Source organism: Lepus europaeus, chromosome 16, assembly GCF_033115175.1.
Source record: "Lepus europaeus isolate LE1 chromosome 16, mLepTim1.pri, whole genome shotgun sequence".
In the NCBI taxonomy this organism is placed as follows: Eukaryota; Metazoa; Chordata; class Mammalia; order Lagomorpha; family Leporidae; genus Lepus; species Lepus europaeus.
In genome coordinates this window covers 46,550,487-46,571,236 of record NC_084842.1, presented here as the reverse complement: position 1 = coordinate 46,571,236, position 20,750 = coordinate 46,550,487, and the positions used below count along the sequence as shown (strand labels likewise).

General features: G+C 54.4%; 1 protein-coding gene and 1 pseudogene across 2 annotated transcripts in view; one reads left to right on the top strand and one right to left on the bottom strand.

The window, feature by feature from the left end:
• Window positions 1-20,374, top strand: part of ZNF395 (zinc finger protein 395) — a 48,938-nt gene extending 28,564 nt beyond the window's left edge. For both annotated transcript variants that reach the window (XM_062213783.1, XM_062213782.1), the window contains exons 2-10: window positions 4,757-5,021; window positions 6,376-6,608; window positions 8,923-9,032; window positions 12,208-12,443; window positions 13,231-13,331; window positions 13,994-14,294; window positions 15,768-15,860; window positions 16,925-17,028; window positions 17,299-20,374. In XM_062213783.1, coding sequence (XP_062069767.1) covers window positions 4,770-5,021; window positions 6,376-6,608; window positions 8,923-9,032; window positions 12,208-12,443; window positions 13,231-13,331; window positions 13,994-14,294; window positions 15,768-15,860; window positions 16,925-17,028; window positions 17,299-17,410 — 1,542 coding nt within the window. In that variant the 5' untranslated portion in view covers window positions 4,757-4,769 and the 3' untranslated portion in view covers window positions 17,411-20,374. The remainder of the gene's footprint in view (window positions 1-4,756; window positions 5,022-6,375; window positions 6,609-8,922; window positions 9,033-12,207; window positions 12,444-13,230; window positions 13,332-13,993; window positions 14,295-15,767; window positions 15,861-16,924; window positions 17,029-17,298) is intronic.
• LOC133775074 (histone H4-like) lies at window positions 3,323-4,771 on the bottom strand (annotated as a pseudogene).
• Window positions 20,375-20,750: the final 376 nt, after the last annotated feature.

Below are 20,750 nucleotides of genomic sequence, written 5' to 3'. Positions count from 1 at the left end.
AGTGAGCTGGGCTGGTTAGCAAGGTCAGACTCAAGCAGGGGCCTTTATTTTGTGGGTGAGAGGCTAAGGTGCAAGTGGAGAAGAGATTTTCAAGGAATGAAAGTGCATTAGGCAATGGAATTATAGGCTTGCAGGGTCAGGAGCTATTTATAAAATATATTTGAAAGGCAGAAACAGAGCGAGTGAGTGAGCAAGTGAGCAAGACCGCTCTTCTGCCTGCTGGTTCACTCCTCAAATGCCCACAGCAGTTCTCATTTCCTTGGCCAAGTCAAAGCCCGGAACCAGGAACTCAGTCTGGATCTCCCTTGTGCCCTTGCGAATGGCAGGGATCCAGCCACTTGGGCCATCACCTGCTGCCTCTCAGGGTGTGCGTTGGCAGGAAGCTGGGATCGGGACTGGAGCCAGGACTCAGACACAGGCACTCTGGTATATGAAGGTGTTCCAAGTGGCATCTTTTTATCTTTTTTTTTTTTTTAAAGATTTATTTATTTCAAAGGCAGAGTGACAGGGAGGGGGAGAAAGAGATGTTTTTTAAAAAATTTGCTTGAAAGGCAGAGTTAACAGAGAGGCAGAGGCAGAGAGAGAGAGAGAGAGAGAGGTCTTCCATCCATTGGTTCAGTCCCCCAGATGGCTACAACGGCCAGAGCTGCACTGATCTGAAGCTAGGAGCCAGGAACTTCTCCTGGGTCTCCCACGCGGGTGCAGGGGCCCAAGCACTTGGGCCATCTACTGTTTTCCCAGGCCTTAGCAGAGAGCTGGATTGAAAGTGGAGCACCTGGGACTCAAATCGGTGCCCATCAGGGATGCCAGCACTGCAGACAGAGGCCCCGAGAAAGAAGTCTTGCATCTGCTGGTTCACTTCCCAAATGGCCACAACAGTCAGGTCATGTCCAGGAGCCAGGAACTCCATCCTAGTCTCTCGCATGAGTGGCAGGGGCCCAAGAACCTGGGCCATCGTCTGCTACCTTCCCAGGTGCATTAGCAGGATGCTGGATCCAAAGTTGAACAGCCAGGATTGCCAACTGGCACGGCTTAACCCTCTGCACCTTAACACTGGCCCTCTAAATGGCGTCGTCTTAACCCCTGGGCCAAACACCTGACTCGGGGTATTTTGCCATCAGAGTCTCTGATGGGGGGAAACAACACTATGTAGATAAAAAGCAACTTCACTGGGTGTTTTCTTTGGAGAGATCCTGTGCCTGCTGGAATGGTGGCAGGATTGTGAACTTTGACGCTGGAGTCATGAGCTCCAACCCAAGACTGTTGGCTCCTTGGCGGGTAGCGGCAGCAACCTAACCTTTGTGGCCCAGCTGCCTCATCAGAAATAACAGGCCATCTGTGTTCCTCCCAAGTGGTTCTGGGGATTAAATCAGATGCAGTTTATGAAAGTTAGTGCCCATGAAGCACTTAATAGAGGCAGTTTCCCTTCCGTCTTTCTCTTCTGCTTTTAAAAATTGAGATTTGGGAATACTATAAATAAAACGACTCATAAAGAGTGTTTTTTAGCGTGGAATGCAGTCTGGTTGAAGGAAGGAGGCTAGCGAGTGAAGGCAGACACGTGGGACCAAGCCGGAAGTGGGCAGGTTCACCCACTTTATGCTGATCCAGCAGGTTTTGAAAGGTGCAGGCTCACCCACAAAAAAAATTTTTTTAAGAAAATGTTCTTTTCATTAAAAAGAAAAGAAAACGGTTCACAAAGACAGCGCCAGGGTTTGCTGGCCAAACATTTCGGGCGCCATGTGAGGACTGGAAACCCAGGAATTTCTGAAATGCTACCCTGTCTTCATTTTTCAGTGGTAGAAACCCCAAACTTCCTCCCGGCGAAGGTGGGGGTAGCCGCTGGGCTTTGGGCCAAGACCAGGGTTGTTTCTGTCTCTGGGTTGGTGCTGCCATCTGGTGTCTGCACATGGCATTGCCGCTTCACCTCGGAGTCTATCAGCTCACTGAAATTAAATGCAGACTTTGGGACTCTCCTTTCTAGCCTGAGGCTTTAGGGACAAAGCAGCTAAATGAGTTTAAAAACCCATTTAGCTGGGGTACACATTATTTTTGTAAGCGATAAAGAATCTTCCCCTTGCGAGAGAAGCGTTCCAAGAGAGTGTTGTTGGAAGTAAAGTTGCCATCCACTTAGGGGAAGTCGCCTTGCCTGTTGTGACTCCCACCGTCTCCTCTGTTCTCTGATGTTTCAGGAATTCACAGTGAAGATGCCGCTATCAGATCACAGCCCCTGCGGCTCTTAGCAACATGCTGGGGAAAACCAGCCAGAACCCTTTGCTCAATACTTGCAACCCATTACTTTTGAAAATTGCTTTTGCTTGTTCGTGTTTTGCTACTGTGTTCGCTAACACAGCTTGCGGGAATGGTTGGGAAAGAGGCCAGGATTTGGAGATGTGGAGGTGGCGGGGACCCAAAAAGTCCCTGAGGCACTTGTGGCCAGGGTGAAAAGCGCAGGTTAGTAGAACGGTTGAAAGGCAGCCTGCACTGAGGGCTGCTGTGTGAGTGTGGCCAGGGGCCGAGGGGAGGGAGGAAGAAAGTGGCGGGATAGGCATTTGAGATGCCGAGTGTAGGCGGTGGCTGCAGTTAGCCGGGTGGGCAGCAGCATTGGCGTGGAGGTCTGAGGAAGCCCCGATGGTTTCCACCTGCGATGCACTTTGTATGTTTGCACTCATTCCTCAGCTACCTACTTGTGGAAGAAATGATAGGCAGGAGCTGAGGACCTGGCACAGCGCAGAGGAGCAGAGTGCTTGGAGGCCTCGTGTACCTAGTGCAGGATGGCTGGGGAACCTGTGGTGCCCTGGAGGAGCCTTAGCCTGCTCTCCCTTCCCGGGAGAAGGTGCAGAGCTAGCTGGGTCCCCTCCCCAGAGTCTGCCCCAAGAGTCCTGCTCAGGGCCTGGCACCAGCTACCTCTGTCACCAGGATGAAGTCACTGAACACTCTGCTCAGCAGTAGTGTCCTCAGGGGCAGAACCAGGACAGTGGCCGGGGTCATTCCACGGCTCTTTGTGGCTTTGAATCCACGTGAGCCTGAGAATCAGCATGGATCCAACAGATGCCCTCCAGCTTTTCCTGGTGATAAGGTGACCTGCAGGCTCACCTGCGGAAGCCGTCTGCCGGGTGTGTGTGCGCGTGTGTGCACGCGCGAGCCTGTGTACGTGTCTGTGTGTGTGTGTGTGCTGAGGTGTGGCTCAGAGGATGAGCGCTACAGGCAGAGCATTTACACTGCAAAACGTTGATAACGGCCTCCAGGTGCAATCATAAGGAATTTGTTTGAATTAGGAAGGAGGTAACTGTTGAAGAAAATCCTGTGTGACTCTAAGCACGTTTAAGATTTTATTTTATTTTTTTGGTCCTGAAAAGGGCCTTTGGGTGGGGGTCTCGGGCTGCGAGGAGCAGCTCAGCCACTAAAGCCGTAGAGCCTGTGTCCCTGGCGCTTGAGCGCGTAGACCACATCCATGGCCAAGACCGTCTTGCGCTTGGCATGCTCCGTGTAAGTGACGGCGTCGCAGATGACGTTCTCCAGGAAGACCTCGGGTACACCGCGGGTCTCCTCGTAGATGAGCCCCGAGATGTGCTTGCTGCTGCCGCACCGGGCCAGGCCAGGCGGCAGATGGCAGGCTTGGTGATGCCCTGGATGTTGTCATACAGCACCTTGTGGTGGCGCTTGGCGCCGCCCTTGCCCGGGCCCTTCCCGCCTTTGCCACATGTTGAGAAGCTCCTAAACTCAGCTGGGGAGGCAGAGAGAGAGAGAGAGAGAGAGAGAGTTCCCATCTACCGATTCACTCTTCAGATGCCTGGAACAGCCTGCACTGGGCCAGGCCAAAGCTGGGAGTAGGGAGCTTCATCCAGGTCTCCCGCGTGGGTGGCAGGACTCCCATCGCCTGAGCCGGCACTGCTGCCTTCCTGCATTGGCAGGAAGCTGGAGTCAGGAGCTGGAGCCAGGAAACGAATGGGCCCGTTTCTATAGGATAGCATTCAGTAACAGAGGAAAAATTACACAGTATATTAAGTGAGAACTCAGTTTGCCAAACAGTGACCACATTTTTGTAGGAGTATGTAAATACGTGTATGGAGGAAATCGTGGGCTGCTCTATAGGAAAAGCAGGTGTCTCTGGAAGGCAGGATTGTGAGTGATCTTTCTTTCTGCTTATCAGTATTTTCTAAGTGTGCTACTAAGAGCAGGCATTAATTTTACTTAAAAAAAAAAAAAAGGTGGGTGTGGGTGTTTGGCCCAGTAGTTAAGAAAAAAAAAAATTGGCATAGGTTATTTTAAAATGTGTCATTCCAGGCCGGTGCCGCGGCTCACTAGGCTAATCCTCTGCCTTGCGGCGCCGGCACACCGGGTTCTAGTCCCGGTTGGGGCACCGGATTCTGTCCCGGTTGCCCCTCTTCCAGGCCAGCTCTCTGCTTATGGCCCGGGAAGGCAGTGGATGATGGCCCAAGTGCTTGGGCCCTGCACCCCATGGGAGACCAGGAGAAGCTCCTGGCTCCTGCCATCGGATCAGCGTGGTGTGCCGGCCGCAGCGCGCCGACCGCGGCGGCCATTGGAGGGTGAACCAACGGCAAAGGAAGACCTTTCTCTCTGTCTCTCTCTCTCACTGTCCACTCTGCCTGTCCAAAAAAAAAAAAAAAAAAGTGTCATTCCTTCTGGGGGTTACTTCGCTGCCTCCTGCGGGGTACAGGGCTCTGTGCTCAAAGCTTGCCGACTGCCGTAGTTGATGGATAAAGGACTTAAGTGTCCCCCTTTTTGCCTCTACCAGGAGAAGCAGCAGCATGGCCAGTGTGCTGTCCCGGCGCCTTGGCAAGCGGTCCCTCCTGGGAGCCCGGGTGTTGGGACCCAGTGCGTCCGATGGGCCATCCGGGGTAGGCCCACCCTTGGAGCCACAGGTGGAGCTCCTGGAGGGGGCTGCCCCCCAGCCCTTCCTCGCCATTAAGGAACCGGCCTGCCTGGAGCAACCCAAGGAAGTCCTCAAGGCTCCCTGCACGTCAGGCGTCCAGCAGGTGGTCTTTCAGCCGGGCCAGAAGGTAGGTTGATCCCAGTGTGGGCGGGCATCCCGTCTCCTGGAGCTGAGGGCTGGCAGGCCAGTGGTGCCCTAGGTGACAGGCCAGAAACTCTCTGGGCACTGCCTGGGGCAGCAGGCTGCTGGAGAGAATAGCCCCCCCCCCCCAAGTCCCCACCCCAGCGTGAGCCTCCTGGAGGAGAAGGTGGTGGCTCAGGCCTCAGTCGGACACATGGCCTTTACTCCACATCTCCTGATCTGCCCAGTGTGCCACTTTCCAAAGTAAGGGAGAGGCCCTCTGGCTCGCAGAACTCAGAGACAATGGCGTCTTGCAATGAGCATTCGATGTCTTCTAGATGGAGATGTTTGCTCAGTCAGAATTCAGTTTGATTTCCTCTTCCCGTGTTCGCTTGCCTGCGACAGGGCCCATCGTTACCTGGACCCGAGGTGGTCTCTGCATCCAGTTTCGCAGGGCTCACTTTCAGTGCCTTCCCAGGGGCCCATGCATAGACACCTTCTGTCTCCCACGAAGCTTGAGCCTCCCAGGCCCCCTCCCCACGAGGGACAGCCACCTGCCAAGTTCCCAACACCCCTGGAGTGAGGTCAGCCGGCCTCTGCCTCCTCCCAGCTTGTCCCCAGCAGACTCAGAATTCTCTGAATGGTCAGGACCAGGGTCTGAGCAATTCAGGGTGAAGGTTGGGCACCGGCAAACATCCGGGGCTTCAGAGGACAGGCAGGACAGGAAATGAGGAGGGTGGACACAGAGTCCATATGGAGAGAAAACCCCAGAAACTGACGTGTTCCCCTGTCTTGCAGTTCTAATGAGTTGGTAAGGACCCTTTGGGGGAAGGACTGACACAGCGTGGCTGCTTTGGGTGGTCGGGTGGGAAGCAGGGGCCTTGGAACCTCTGTTCCTAATCCGTTTCCAATACCCGAGATTGGGTTGCTCATGAAAAATAGTTCATTGAGCTCGTGGTGCTAGTGGCTGGGATGTCCAAGAGCAAGGAAGTGGTGTCTGGTGAGGACCCCTGGACTGTGTCATCCCATGGTGGTGGTGGTGGAGGGCAAGAGAGGGCAAGAACAAGCGAACAAGAGGTGTCCAAACTCAGTTTTCTAACAGTCCACTCACCAACCCATTGCCACAATAATAGCATTAACGGATTCGCGAGGGCAGTGCCTCCGGTACGTACTCGCTTCTCCATGCTGTTGCTTTGGGGGATGTTTCCAGTGGACTTTGTGGGGAGCCATTGACATGATAGTATGCAGGAATTAAAGCAGGGTGAGTCAGAGCACAGGCAGGACTTGGGGCACCGGAGGACCGTGGGATGAGAACCACTGAGTACTGACCGCTGCGTGCTGTTTGTCCCCCACCCCTCCAGGTGTTTGTGTGGTATGGGGGTCAGGAGTGCGCAGCACTGGTGGAGCAGCACAGCTGGGCAGAGGACAAGGTAACCGTCTGGCTGCTGGACCAGAGGTCACAGATCTGCTGCAAAGCGGAAGAAGTGTGGCTGGCAGAGCTACAGGGCCCCCTGCCCCAGGCGCCGCCCTTGGAGCACCGTGCCCAGGCTCCAGCCTACAGGCCCGTCTCCAGGAACATTGACGTCCCCAAGAGGTTTGTGCGGGCGAGCCTGGGCTTTGAAAGCCATGTTGGGGGAGGGGAGGTGGGTGGGACTGCCTTGTGATGGGGAAGAGTATAGGGGTCCTGGGTGCCACACTGCCAAGATGTTGGACAAGTGGGATCTAGTGGGATCTTGGGGAAAGCCAGACAGCAAACGTTCTTCCCTAAAACCCTGTTGTAGGGGACGTATGTTTGGTTTGAAGGGCTGCTTTCTCTCCCGTTCCTGCTTACCCTAGACACCCGTTTGTAATTTCTCATGGGAAGACGAAGGGAAGAAGTGGCTCAGGTTGGGGCTCAGTAGACCTCTCTGAATGGGCCAGATGGGAAACAGTTTTGGCTCGGGGGCCGACCAGGCCCTACCCTGGCTTCTCAGCCCTGTGGTGGCGAGGTCACAGCAGCCACAGATGAGACACAAGCCACTGCGCACAACTGTGCTCCAATGAGACTTTCTTATGGACTCTCCAGTTTCAATTTTATATGATTTTCATGTGTTGGCATGACAAGAAATCACTCTTTGAAAAAAAAAAAACATTTGCTTTGAAAAAAAAATCATTTAAAATTGTAAAACCATTCTTAGTTTGCAAACCATATAAAAATAGGCGGCTGGCTGCATTTGGCACACAGCCCATAGAATGCTGACCCCTGGCTTACATGTGCAAAACCACCATTGTTTAGTGAAGAATGTATGTTTGCTTTAACATCTGTGATATGATTTTTCCTGAGAGTATATATCCTTATTTCTCTGTTACATCTAGTGTGTACATTGATCTTTTAAGATTTAAAAAGAAAATCTGCCAACCAGGATAGTCTTCTATATAGAATATGCAAGCATTTAAACTCTGTTCTGCCTATCTTTCTGTGTCCGTCTGTCGGTACTACTGTTACTGACAGCCGACCCAGCGTTTTGAGAATAGATCAGAGTAACAATATTTATGATTGTGGAATGCCAGTGGAAAATTTGTTTTTCCGTTCTAAGGAAACGAAAACTCAAAGGTCCTACAAAAATGGACATGCTAACATGTTTCATTTATATTAGTAGTCTTGGATTAGCTGCCTCAAACACAGAGGTTTTAGTGGACTTGAACTGTAAAGAATGAAATAATACTAAGATCCTTCAGAGAGCTCACGGAGAGGTGGCTGTTTGGCTGAGTGATTAAGACACTGGCTAAGATGCCAGTGTCCCATGCCGGGAGCGCTGGGTTCGAGTCCCAGCTCCAGCTCCTGACTCCAGCTTCCTGCTAATGCAGACCCTGGGAGGCAGCAGTGCTGGCGTGAGTTACTGGTTCCCGCCACTCCATGAACAAGTACAGTTGAGTTTTCAGCTCCTGGCTGTGGCAGACGTTTGGGGATTGAGTCAGTGTGTGTACACGTGTGTGTGTGTGTGTGTGTGTGGCGGGGGTGGGCAGGGGCTGGGGAGACCCTTTATTTGTCTTTCTCTCTGCCTCTCAAATTAAGAAAAAAAGCACGTTCATGGAAAGCACATATTTTGAAAATTCTATGGATTTCAAAACTTTTTTGCATGACAAACTTAATTGATTCCAATTTTCCACAGACTTTTTGAAGTACCCTTGTATGGTCTTTTGAAACAGACAAGCTACCTGGAAATCTATTTCAGACTAACTTTTCCTGATATTTGAGTATTGACTTATAGACAGCTCTGTTTTACTTCCATATTATGTAACTGTATATGAATTTTTTTTTAAAAAAAAATTACGTGTAAAATTTTATAGAACTTTGCTCTTCAAGGCCTTGGGATTTATTTTCGGGTTTTGGGTTTATTTGCTCATTGGCTTATGTAATGGGTTCTGTTGACGTCCAGAAACTGACACTGCCTTATTTATCTTGGAGGAGGGGAGGAGGCGCGGTTAGTGTAATTGTGCCTCCCTAACTTTAAATGGAAGACGGGAAAGGAGGTAATTTTAGTGCATTTGAATTCCAGTGGGCTATCTTTTACCCCTGTGCTTTTTTATTTTTTATTGTTTTGACCCCCCTTCCCCCTGCTCCAATAAAATCCTCCATTTTAAGCTGAAGCAGAGTCAGGGAGGTGGCACTGCCCCAGCGTGTGCGCAGCAGCCTGGGATCCACCTGCGTCGCCTGGGGTTGCTGAGCACCGTGAACAGCACTCAGGGCGAGCCGTTTTCATGAAGAATGAGGCAGGGGGTCCTGTTGCACTTGCTCCTGTGGGCGGGCATGGGCCGGGTGGACGGGGGCTTGGAGGGTAGGGGGCAGAGTTGTAAGGTGACCCCCTGAAGGGACCTGGGCCTACCGTCGCAGGCAGTGAGCTCTCCCTCCCCCCATTTCGATGTAGGAAGTCGGACGCCGTGGAAATGGATGAGATGATGGCGGCCATGGTGCTGACGTCCCTGTCCTGTAGCCCGGTCGTGCAGAGTCCTCCCGGGGCCGAGGCCAACTTTGCTGGTGAGCACGCGGGGCCTGATGGGTTCTGGGAGCGGCGGAGGCCCCTGGCCAACACCTCCTGCCTGGAGCAGCTCTTTGCCAGGGTCGCCAGCCTGGCCAGAGAGTTTCTGGAGCCCTTCCCACAGGCACTCGGCCAGGCCGGAGGCCGCCGGGCTCCACGCTGCTGATCTTTCTCCTCAGTTTCTATTCCGGGGGGAGGCTTCCTGGTACCATGTGAAGGTGATGGGGGTATGAGGCCCAGCCACAGTGGCCACTGGAAGAAATCCTTCTATGAGAATGAGTGTGTGCTTACAGCAGTGGGGGCCTACACCAGGCCAGGAGAGGGACATTTAGCTCGCCACGGTGGACACAGGCCACACGGCCCCCTCGTGCCCACAGGAAACTCGTGCCCCCAATTGGGCCGTGTAAGTTAGGGTGGCCTTACACGCCAATAGCCAGAAATAGATGAGCTGAAGTCTAAAATCTGATTGCTTTGCAAAACCAAGGCAAACGTCTCAAGTCCAGCACGGTTCTGGTTGTGACCTGGAAATGCCTTGTCAGTAACGCGGAAGGGCAAACAGGCGCTGGCTGGCAGCAGTTTGACAAGACTGGTGGTGAACCTGAAGCTTCCTTTGGAAATCTGCTGCAGGGCTGGCCCGCCTGACTCCCAGGGAAGAGCTTTGCCATTGGCGAGACCTAACTGAACCAGTGAGCTAGTTCAAAGCTCGTAGGAGAACGTGGAGTGAGCCCTGAGCACGTTACCAGGAGGACAGTGGCCTTTACAGGCACACCTCGTAAGTGGTCTCCCGCCTAAATAGAAAGTAAATATGAAGGAGGGAGAAAGCAAACTTCACCAGAGCCTGTGGTCAGCGAGCGGGCAGCTGCAGGAAGGCATTGCGCTTGGAGGACACCTAGTTGTGAAGCCTGGTACTGCATGCCTGCTGCGTTGGCACACGCAAGCTGGGGAGGACAAGGGTCAATTTTAAGTTTTCAGGAAATTCTCTAAGTTTAGGAGATCTTGGAGGTCGGATCAACAGGAAGAAGATTCAGGCAAGCATGCCATGGGAAAAGAAAATAATTGACTCCAGTTCCTGCATCAGGAGTGTGTGTATATGTGTGTGTATAATGTGTATATGTGTCCGTGCAGGCATGCATGTATACCAACATAGGAGCATCTCTCTGATCGTATGCCATCATCCTAATATCCTCAACCCTTTTTTGACAAAAATTTTTCATTGTCTACTGATGGCTTTTAATGTTAACATTTCTGACTTTATAATTGAAAGCAGTGGAAAAATAAGGAATTCTTAGCAGCAGATTATCTTGGGACACTCTGCAAAGTGTGGTGTACACAGGAACCCAAACTTTGCTCAGTTATAAATTTCTATTTGCCCCAAAGCTGCCTCCTCCCTCTGATGTGGGTATTACTAGGATGGCATGTGTGTGTATGTGTGTGTGTATGGGTGTGTAGAGGACACAGGAGATTGTCAGTATTTCTTAAAAGGTCACCTGTAAACTCTGAGTGTATTTGCCCAGGAGTACTTTGTTCTCATGGTCTAGGCCCTATTTACCTATTGTCCCTGTCCCAGAAGAATTAAGATCAAAGAAAGAATCACCTATGTTCTTACAACTTAATAATGTAATATGTGACATTAATTTTTGCTTTGTTTTCAATTTTCCTCCTTTTGTATGCCTCTCAGCTGATTGTAGCATTTGAACAATTTGAAGTAGTCCCTGTGGGGGCGGGCTGCTGTGTTTTTGGGGCTGGCCTGCTGGTTGACCTGTCATTTGTCCCCAGGTGACTTTGCTCTTCTGGGTGGACATGTGTGTGCCCTGACCTGGCGGCCTGCTGAGTGGATCCTGGGTTTGCCCTGAACGTCTGCCCTGTTCTTAGCCCCATGTGTAGCTGTAGTAACCTCTTGCTTCCCAGGAAAGGGGAGTGATAGCTCTGAGGACTGACCGTGACAGGTGGGAGGGAAGAGTTCTTCTGTCTTATTCCGTGTGTGGGGGAGGGGCTTCTCCTAGAGTGGAGACCCAAGGAGAGAATGGATTAGAAGCAGGAGAAGCTGGCACTCTGTTCCAGGTATCTGGATTAGCATAGGAGCAATCTGGAATTGGGAGCTGAATGAGAGAAGTGCAGGAGGCGACAGTCAGTCTTGGAATCCAGGGTTAGGAAGTTCCGTGGGGTGCCCACATGTGGAGCTGGGCTTTGGGGACCATGTGGTTTTCCCCTTCTTTTGATATTTCCATGTACCAGAATTTTAGATCCTCCTCTGTTATCAGTTAATCCAGATTTACACTTCATGGACTACTGCTCACCTGCCTGTGTGCTCCTTCCTGTTCAGGCTCACTTGGAGGCCAGGCACCTGCTGCAGGGCTGGGTCACCTTGCGGTTGCCGGAACCACTGTCAGAGCTTGGCTTTCCTCCGCCGAACGTGCTGTTTCCGGATCAAAGCAGGGAAAGCCTGGACTGCCCCTGGCCCCGGGAAGCACTGCACCTCCCCAAGCCCTCTAAAGAGCCAAGAATTTTCTTTCCATTTGCAGGTTGTCCTGGACTTGCTGGGGTTCAGGGGTAGGGAGCCCTTTTCCTGCCAAGGGCCGTTTGCATATTCATGACATCATTCGCAGGCCATTCAAAACGATCAACTTGAAAATGAGCCTGCTGTAGATTGGTTGAGTTTCGAGTCGCAACTGCGGTTGCCATGGCCGGGCCAGATCCAGTGATTTCGAGGGCCTACGTGGACCGTTCGTTCCCCACCCTGTGTGTGATTGAAAGGCCTTTTCTGAGGACGCTGGTGAAGACACTCTTTCAGTTGCCCTTTGTCGCCTCCTCAGCCTTCGGCAGGGTGGTCCACATGGTCCCCAGTGTTCTTATTGTGCAGTTCTCACCTAGGCCAAAAGGTTTCGCCTCCCCTGTCTGTCTCCCCTGCCTTTTAAACATGTAAACTGAGAAAGGATTAGGCTCTCTTCCTGTGAATCCTCCACGGGATGACGTGGTGGTGTGCACCTGTTGGTCCCGGGTGGCCAGTGTGGCTCCGGCAGACTGCCTGGGGCACAGCGTGCCAGCAATGGAAGTTGCTGCCATGTGCGGATCTGCTCTCTGTGGCTACTGCAGCTCAGAGCAGTGAGGCTACGCCCACCCCCCACACACCTAGGGGGACAATCCTGTGAGTGTCCTCTTCTCTCTGTCCGTTAGTGTCCCGTGCAGCCTGCGACCCCTGGAAGGAAAGCGGCGACGTGTCGGACAGCGGCAGCAGCACCACCAGTGGGCACTGGAGCGGGAGCAGCGGCATCTCGACCCCCTCGCCCCCCCACCCTCAGGCCAGCCCCAAGTATCTGGGAGATGCCTTTGGTTCTCCCCAAACTGATCATGGTTTTGAGACAGAGCCCGACCCTTTCCTGTTGGATGAACCAGCTCCACGCAAAAGAAAGGTACGTGGTTGTGGCGAGTGAGAGCCGTCCCCAGGGAGGCCCCAAGGTCCTAGACGTCGGCAGGCTCCCTCCCATTGTGGTTTACTTTTACCTACTCCTTCTCTTTGATGCCAGTTCCTTTGCCTTTTTAATCTTTCTCCTAAGCCCCACCTTCCTTCCTGGGCTCCTGTGGAGGCCTGTGCCAGAGAGGCCCCAGCCGGGGTCTTTTTTTTTTTTTTTTGACAGGCAGAGTGGATAATGAGAGAGAGAGACAGAGAGAAAGGTCTTCCTTTGCCGTTAGTTCACCCTCCAATGGCTGCCATGGCCAGCGCGCTGCGGCCAGCGCACCGTGCTGATCCGAAGGCAGGAGCCAGGAGCTTCTCCTGGTCTCCCATGGGGTGCAGGGCCCAAGCACTTGGGCCATCCTCCACTGCACGCCTGGGCCATAGCAGAGAGCTGGCCAGGAAGAGGGGCAACTGGGACAGAATCCGGTGCCCTGACCGGGACTAGAACCCTGTGTGCCGGCGCCGCAAGGCGGAGGATTAGCCTATTGAGTCGCGGCGCCAGCCCCAGCCGGGGGTCTTAGCCATGGCATAAAGCACAGCCGTCGGCTGCTAAGGACCATCTGTTAGGTCTGCACGTTCAGGCCCTTGGTTGCTCGCTCCTCGGCTCCCCGAGACCCACTTTCCTGGGGCCTTTGGTTGGGCTGGACCGAGAATCTCAGCTGCTGAAGCCACTGGTGGGTACAGATGAGAAGAGATGAGGGAGAAGAATGTAGCCCGGTCACCCAGTCTTCCTTTCCCCCTAGAACTCCGTGAAGGTCATGTACAAGTGCCTGTGGCCCAACTGTGGCAAAGTTCTGCGCTCGATTGTGGGCATCAAGCGACACGTCAAAGCCCTCCACCTGGGGTAGGTATGGCGCCCAGGCCTCCTGGCCAGGTCCCAGTCCCATTCCTCTGCCCAGCCTGTCCCCCATGAGCAAGTCAAGAAAACGACTGGCTGAGACCCCCAGCTGGTGTCTGTCCGTGGCTGCTGTCGGAGGGGCTGTCTTGGCTGGGGAGGAGGGCCCTTTGCATGGAGAATATCCATGCTGTTGATGGAAGGTGGCCGTGTCCGTCTGTGTCCTCCTGCCTCACTGCAGGAGCACGATGCTGCGGTTCTGACATTGGGCTTAATCACCGACGACACCCATGGCCGCGACGGTAGTGGCTGAGTTCTGAACCTGCCTTCCCTCTGGGAGCTGGGTTTCATTCAGCACCGACCCTGGCCTGCTGGTGCCAGGACTTTGTGGTGGGAACTGAGGAACGGACGTGCCCTGGGTAGGTGGGGCCCAGAGAGGGTTCCCGGCAGCCTTAAGAGTCGGTGCCTCCTGCCAGAAGAGAGGTGCACCCGTGTTCTGGGCAGGCCGAGCCTCCGTGCTGGGGGCAGCAGCTCCTGTTGATGTGTAAGCCCCTCATCCCCCAGGACACTGGTCCCCAGCGGCTTCCCTGACTTGCCGGGTGGCCCTGTGCTACCACTGCCCTCTGGCCGTCCAGTCTCCCCGGTGATGACGTCGTCTGCCTCCTGCACAGGGACACTGTGGACTCAGACCAGTTCAAGAGGGAGGAAGATTTCTACTACACAGAGGTGCAGGTGAAGGAAGACTCTGCTGCTGCAGCAGCTGGCGCCCCCGCCCCCAGCACTGCCACTGCCGAGCCGGCTCCCACGCCCACCGTGACCAGCTCACCCCTTGCCGTTCTTCCGCCACCTCCGCCCAAAGCCCAGTCCTGCGGCCCGGACCACGCTGGCCTGGAGTCTTCCCTGCCCTCAGGTGCACTCAGCAAGTCGGCCCCGGGCTCCTTCTGGCACATTCAGGCTGACCATGCCTACCAGGTACGGGGCGGCGGCGCTCGGGGGTCAGCTTCTGATCCAGCTTGTCCCTGGCCAGATAGGTCCCAGGCCAGCAACCCACCCCAGCTGAAGTCCTTTGGCCAAATCACTATCTCCTCTACAAAGGAGGAAAAGGGAACTTAGGACACCCTCCTTAAATGGGAGAGTTTGTGAGTGGTTACTAGAAAGCTGGCTGACTCCCTCGGCAGCCAGCTTGGTGGCTTTTGCATGGATGTGGTCACACTGCTGGTTATAAGAGAGGGTGGAGTAGTGCAGTTGGGCTTCCCAGAGCAAATCTCTGGTTCCTAGAATGGTGTGACACTAACAAGTAATTCCGCCGAGCATCACGCATTGGGCCAAGTAAGCTCCCCAGACAGGAGAGGACACGGTCCCTGCTCTTGTGGACTGCCCGGCATTGCTGGAGAGGGAAGTGGACGTGTAACTGCAATTGGTTATCATAAATGGTCACAGCACCATTGCTAGAGCCGTGAGAATGGGGTGTAGGTACAGGGAGGAACCAAGCCATCGCGCCTGCCTGTGTAATTGGGAAAGTTGTCATGGCGGAGGTGACGTTTAGGGAACGTCTTCACTGTATGCAGTAGGTACTCAGTGAGTGTGCATCTTGCTGGGTGCAAATTTTTCTTAGTGTTTTCCTGTGCCTGCAGGTTGTTCTTGTGAGGGGCAGAGTGTGAGTTAGCGACAGGCATCACCGTCAGACAAAACCTTTACAAATCAAGCCAAGCTCTCCTCCTCACGAGAATGTGTGGCTGCTTAGCTAGTTCATGTTTGGCTGACATCCAGCTTTTGCTGACCGTGTGAGGCCTAGACAGCATAGCTGGGCGGTTTTCTTTCTTTCTTTCCCTCCCTCCCTCCCTTCTTTCCAGTAGAGTTACAGAGAGAGAAGGAGAGAGAAAGAGGTCTTTCAGACATGCCACGGTAGCCGGAACTGGGCCAGGCAGGAACACGAACCAGTGCCCGCATGGGATGCTGGTGTCACAGGTGGCAGCTCTACCTGCTATGCCGCAGTGCCGGCCCGATGGCTGGTGTTTTTACGAATAGATCTAAACCTGCCTAGACACAAGTGTGCTCCTAGTTCCCAGGAGGTGTCTGGGGATGCCGATTCTTATTCCCGCAGAAGCACCCCGACTCAGGAGGCTTGTGGGCTTCTTTTGGCTCTGCCTGTAGCATCTTCTTGGTAGATGATGTAGAGAGGGAGTTACTCTATGGTGATTACGTCTTGAGCAACTCTGAGATGGGCTCTGGGAACACGGAGGCTCCCTGGAAGCTCTGGGTCACCTGATGCTGCTCACGGCAAGATCAGTCTGGTGTGTCCTGGTATCTCCCTGTCACGTCACTTAGGTGGGGACAGATGTACCTTCTGCTGCAGGATGTGAGGTTACGCAAGTTGCAGGCATCCTGGGTTGGGCTGACGCTTCCTGAGCTGCAGCCCAGGCTCACCCATTCTTGTCTCTGCAGGCCCTGCCATCGTTTCAGATCCCGGTCTCCCCACACATCTACACCAGTATCAGCTGGGCTGCAGCCCCCTCCACCACTTCCTCCTTCTCTCCGGTGAGTGTGCCCAGCTCTGCGCACAGCGGCACTCCCAGGGCCCAGGGCCGAGCTCAGGGCTCCTGTGTGCAGCCCCAGGGCTGGCGCCTGGCACGTGACTGGTGTTGCCGCCTGCCTCCAACTCCCAGACTTCTCGCTCCCTTGCTGGTCTCAGCCTCTCTCAGAAGGAGGGAGGCGGGTGCTTGCAGAAGAGTTGCCTTTGTCGAGCAGGTTTCTTGCCAAGAAACTCACCAGACACAGCTGGGGTCAATGCCCCGTTCAACCCTGAGTGCCCGTGGGTGCCATTTATGGAATAGAAAGAACACAGCAGGGCGCCGGATTGTGTCCCAGTTGCCCCTCTTCCAGGCCAGCTCTCTGCTGTGGCCCGGGAAGGCAGTGGAGGATGGCCCAAGTGCTTGGGTCCTGCACCCCATGGGAGACCAGGAGAAGCTCCTGGCTCCTGGCTTCGGATCAGCGCGATGCGCTGGCCACAGCGGCCATTGGAGGGTGAACCAATGGCAAAAAGGAAGACCTTTCTCTCTGTTTCTCTCTCTTACTATCCACTCCTCCTGTCAAAAAAAAAAAAAAAAAAAAAAAAAAGAACACGGGGAGGTGGGAGAGGGTCCGAGGGAAGAAGATGGAGTGGAGATGGAGGCCACCGTGGGTCAGTGCCTTAGATCGCTTGACCCTGAATTCCAGTAAGCTGGAAGTCACTTGGAACCACGTGTAGTGGGCTGTAGTCTCAAATACCTGTTACAGGGGGCTGTCACACGTCGTACGAGCCCATTCATTGCCAGGTGGTATGGTTGAGGCAGTACGCCGCCTCCCCTGTCCCTTGTGCAGTGGCTCTGTCCAGATGCCCTGTGGAGAGCAGCCCTGCCGGAGGGCCCCCTTCCGTGGCCCCTGCTGCCCAGAGTGTGGCTTCCGGCCTGCTCCTCGCTCTGGCCTCTGCCCTGCCCTGGCCCCTGCTGCTGCGCTTCAGTGTCCTGCCTGAGGGGGCAGCCTGGCCTCTTGCGTCAATGGCCGCTGCGTGAGAAGATACCCTGCAGCTCACTGCCTGGGCTTGTGCCCCGTCTCCCGCCCAGGTCCGGAGCCGGTCGCTCAGCTTCAGTGAGCCGCAGCAGCCACCGCCCGCGGCGAAATCCCACCTGATTGTCACTTCTCCACCCCGGGCCCAGAGCAGCACCAGGTGAGACGTCTGTTGCTGGGCCCTACCTGATGGGCTCTGTCCCCTGCCTCCCTGGCATTGTGGGCTCCGAGTCCACCACCTGTCCTCCCAGGGTTGGTCCCCTGTGGGGAGCCTGGATGGAGGACCCGTGGGGTGGGGGTGGGGGCATCAGTCTCTGGGCCTCTGGCGCCAGGTGGGTCCCGGTGGCTTCCTTGAGCAGCCCCGGCTCGTTGGCTCAATGTCACCCTGGCTGCGGCACGTGGCTCTCACTTTGTCTCTCTTTTCCGGCAGGAAAGCCCGCGGGGAGGCCAAGAAGTGCCGTAAGGTGTACGGCATCGAGCACCGGGACCAGTGGTGCACGGCCTGCCGGTGGAAGAAGGCCTGCCAGCGCTTCCTGGACTGAGCCCGGCCCGGCCCGGCCCCGCTGCCCCGCCGTGAGAGGCGCCCCCTGTTGTGAACCCAAAGCAGCGACCTGCAAGAGGGAGAGCAAATGTGGAGTTTGGGCTCTTTTGGCTAAGCCGTAACGCTTTAAAACACTGTCTCCCCGCTGGGGGAACATTTTATTTTTTAAAAAAAAGAAATGAAAATATTTTTTTCCCTCAAGTAGGAGAGAGCCAAAACTGACCAAGGGTGTTGTACAGCAGATCAGAGACCAAAGAACTCACTGCCCTCCTGTCCCCCGTCCCCTGCCTCCAGGGGGCGCCTATGTGTCCCAGAGGAGACAGCGGCTCTTGTTTCCTGCTCGGTGGCGTGCATTCTTGGCTTTCTCAACTCTTCCAGAAAGGCCTGTGAGCGAGAAGAACTTAACTTCCCTTAGACAGAAACACAGCGCTGGCGGCTGGTGGACAGCTCCGGGAGCAGGCCGGCCGGGGTCCTCCCCAGGTGGGGAGAGTGGGCGGCCGCCGAGGTGGGGGAAGGAAGACCCTGTCTTGGGGACAGCTGTTCGAATCTGGGTGCCCTCCGATGCTCAGCCACATCCCAGCATTGTCAGCCCAGACTAAGAAGTTTTTGTAGACCGGCCCCAAATCCCTGAGCCAAAAGGCTAGGAAGTGTTCACCTGTTGAGATGGGGCCGGTGACCCTTCCCTTTGCTGTGAGGAGCTCCCAGGGGGTCTTCGGGTTGGCAGAAACTGTTCTTCCCCGAGTCCGCTCCCTCCAGAAGCCTCGGGGCTTCCCCATCATGGAAACACTTTGTGTGCAGGAGCCTATGCTGATCTAGCTCCCTTTATGTAGGTGGCCCTCAGAGACCCCAGTGGGTTCCTGTGTGTCTCCTGGCTTCACCATGGACCCCCCACTTCCGTCTTTGGCCGGAAGGCAGGAAGGGGAGGGTTAGAGAGCCCAGGTGGGGGTGAGATTCAGGCTGCAGAGATCACACCAGGGCTGGAGTAGCAGCTCCTGGGCTTTGGCCCTTTGAGTTTCTGGGCACCGCGGGGCTACCGGGCAGCCTTGAGGTCAATAAGCAAGGCTATTCTTGTTGAGGAGGAGGGGGTTTAGGGAGTTTGGTGTCAGGCCAGCTCACGGTGCCAGGGCCCGAGAGCAGCACGCGGGTCTGTTTTGGAGCCAACGCATTTGTCCTAAGTGGGACTTGTTTGGGGATTCCCCAGGCTGCTTGCGTGTGCTGTCTTGGGCGTGTGTCCTGGATCGACATCCCAGATGTTAGGGCTCAGGGGATCCCCTGGGCCACCTCTCCGGAGGCTGAGGGGCAGCATCCGCCCTGTGACGGTCCTCCAAGCTGTTGTCTTGGTCCCGGGTAGAAACACCTGGCCGCTGAGACACCAGTGGTGGCTGCATGGGAGACTATACAAGGGCACTTCAAGAAGGTCATGGAAAATGGAGGTTAAACCAATAACTTGAATTTTCCAGAATATTCTTGGAGCCCCATTTCAGTGCAAGACACAGAGACTGTCACAAAACCTGCGAGCCTGGTGTTTGATGGCTGTCGTGGCCGGGGCTGCTAACACGAGGCACACTCTTACACCTGGGTGTCTTTGGTGGGAATGGGGTATATTTTTATGAACTGGTAGGAAAAAAAAATCCATGTGGAATTCGGTCTCTTGGCAAGCTGGTGCCCAGGCCAGCCGGAGGTGCTGTGGGGCTCGTCCTGGTGCCTCTGCAACCTCACTGGGAGCAGGGAGCTAGCTGTGGTCGTGGCTTGGCTTGGCTTGCCTCTCCCTTTCTTCGTCACCACCCTTCAGATCCTCCCGGTGGGGGAGGGCAGGGGACCCCCTCAGCTTGTGGGGACTCAGCCCAGGAGGGTCCACCCACCCCTTCCTAATCAGAGCTCTCGCCGAGCCTGTTCTTCAGCCAAGCTGTTTTCCACCCCACGGGGTACTCCGGGCTGATACAACTGGATGCAGCAATGTTCTCTGTGTGACGTGGGCTTCTCCAGCCCTTGCTACCCAGGGCAGAAAGGGAAGAGAGAAAGAAGGAATGGATGGGACAGTTTAAAAACTGAGGTGGTTTTGTTTTTACTTCTGTGTTTTTTTTTTTTTTTTTTAATTTTGGTGCAGCATCCTTCTCTGCAGTCGCTCTCTGCCTCCTGTGCACCTGCTGGCCGGCTGCCCCGTGCACTTGCCATGCATGGGTTCCCAGCGCGTGACCTGCCCTCGGAGTGCTGCATTTGTGTCTGCTCCTGGAGGGAGGGGTGGCGCGTGCAGGGACCCAGTGCTCCTGCTCCTTTCTCCCTCTCTGCGTCTGTCTGCTTTCCAGGCTGCCGGCCCAGGCAGCAGGGGCTGGTGGGGGGAGGGTGCCATGGGGGAGCTCTGGAATCCTAACGGGACTGATTCACAAAGCAGTTGTCTTGGGAAACTGTGCAAGCAGCGAGGGCCCCCCCATACTCGGAATGTTCCCTGGAAAGGCCCTGAGAGTCTGTAGTCAGAACAGCCGGTGAGAGGCCGAGTCTGCACCCACGCCCGCTCAGCGCTGCGAGCCCAGCAAACAACGGCTGTGGCCAGGTGAGGGCTCAATTCTATGACTTGGAAATGGGCTCAAAAAGCCATTTTGTAATTTCAGAGGGTGTTTGGAGCGATGGCCACGCTGTAGTAAATCTATGGCTTGACGCCTTGGCTGGCAATATTACCTGGGATGTGGAAAGTCTGACTTGTTGAGAGAAATCTCTTCTGGTACCCTTTTCTGGTCATCCAGCTTCTGACTTTACCAGGGGCAAAAAAAGAAAAGGAAAAAAAAAAAAAGCAGAGGGAGACAGATTCCGCCTGTGAATTTGTCTTATTGGCGCCTTTTCCCCCAGCTGTCTTCCAAGTATTATTTTTACTGTTAAAAAAAATTTTTTTTAAAAATGTGAAATGTAATGTTTTTACAGCGACAATATGAAATATATTTTATAAGGAATAAAATGGTACATTGCCTGATTTAATGTCTGCCTCTCCCTCTGCCCCTCTCCCTGCAAAGACTGTCGCCGTCCTTGGTGTTGAGCAAATGACAGTGACTCACTGAAGGCAAAGCCTGTTTATTCATTTGCTTGTAATCACAGTTGTTTGCCGGGGACTAGGTTAAGTGGCTTCCACAGGTTGGCTCAATAATCCGTAAGGAAGTCGTTTTCGGTACCGTTAGATGAGGAAGGGACAGAGTTCAGATCACTTGCTCGATGTCATGAACTGGGAAATAATGGCAGTGGGCTTGTGGTGCACACAGTAAGTTTCTGTTTGTGTCTTTATTTTGATCTGTTTTCATTTCATTTCATCTGGAAGGCACACACAGGGAGTAATCCCCCTGTCTGCCGGGTCA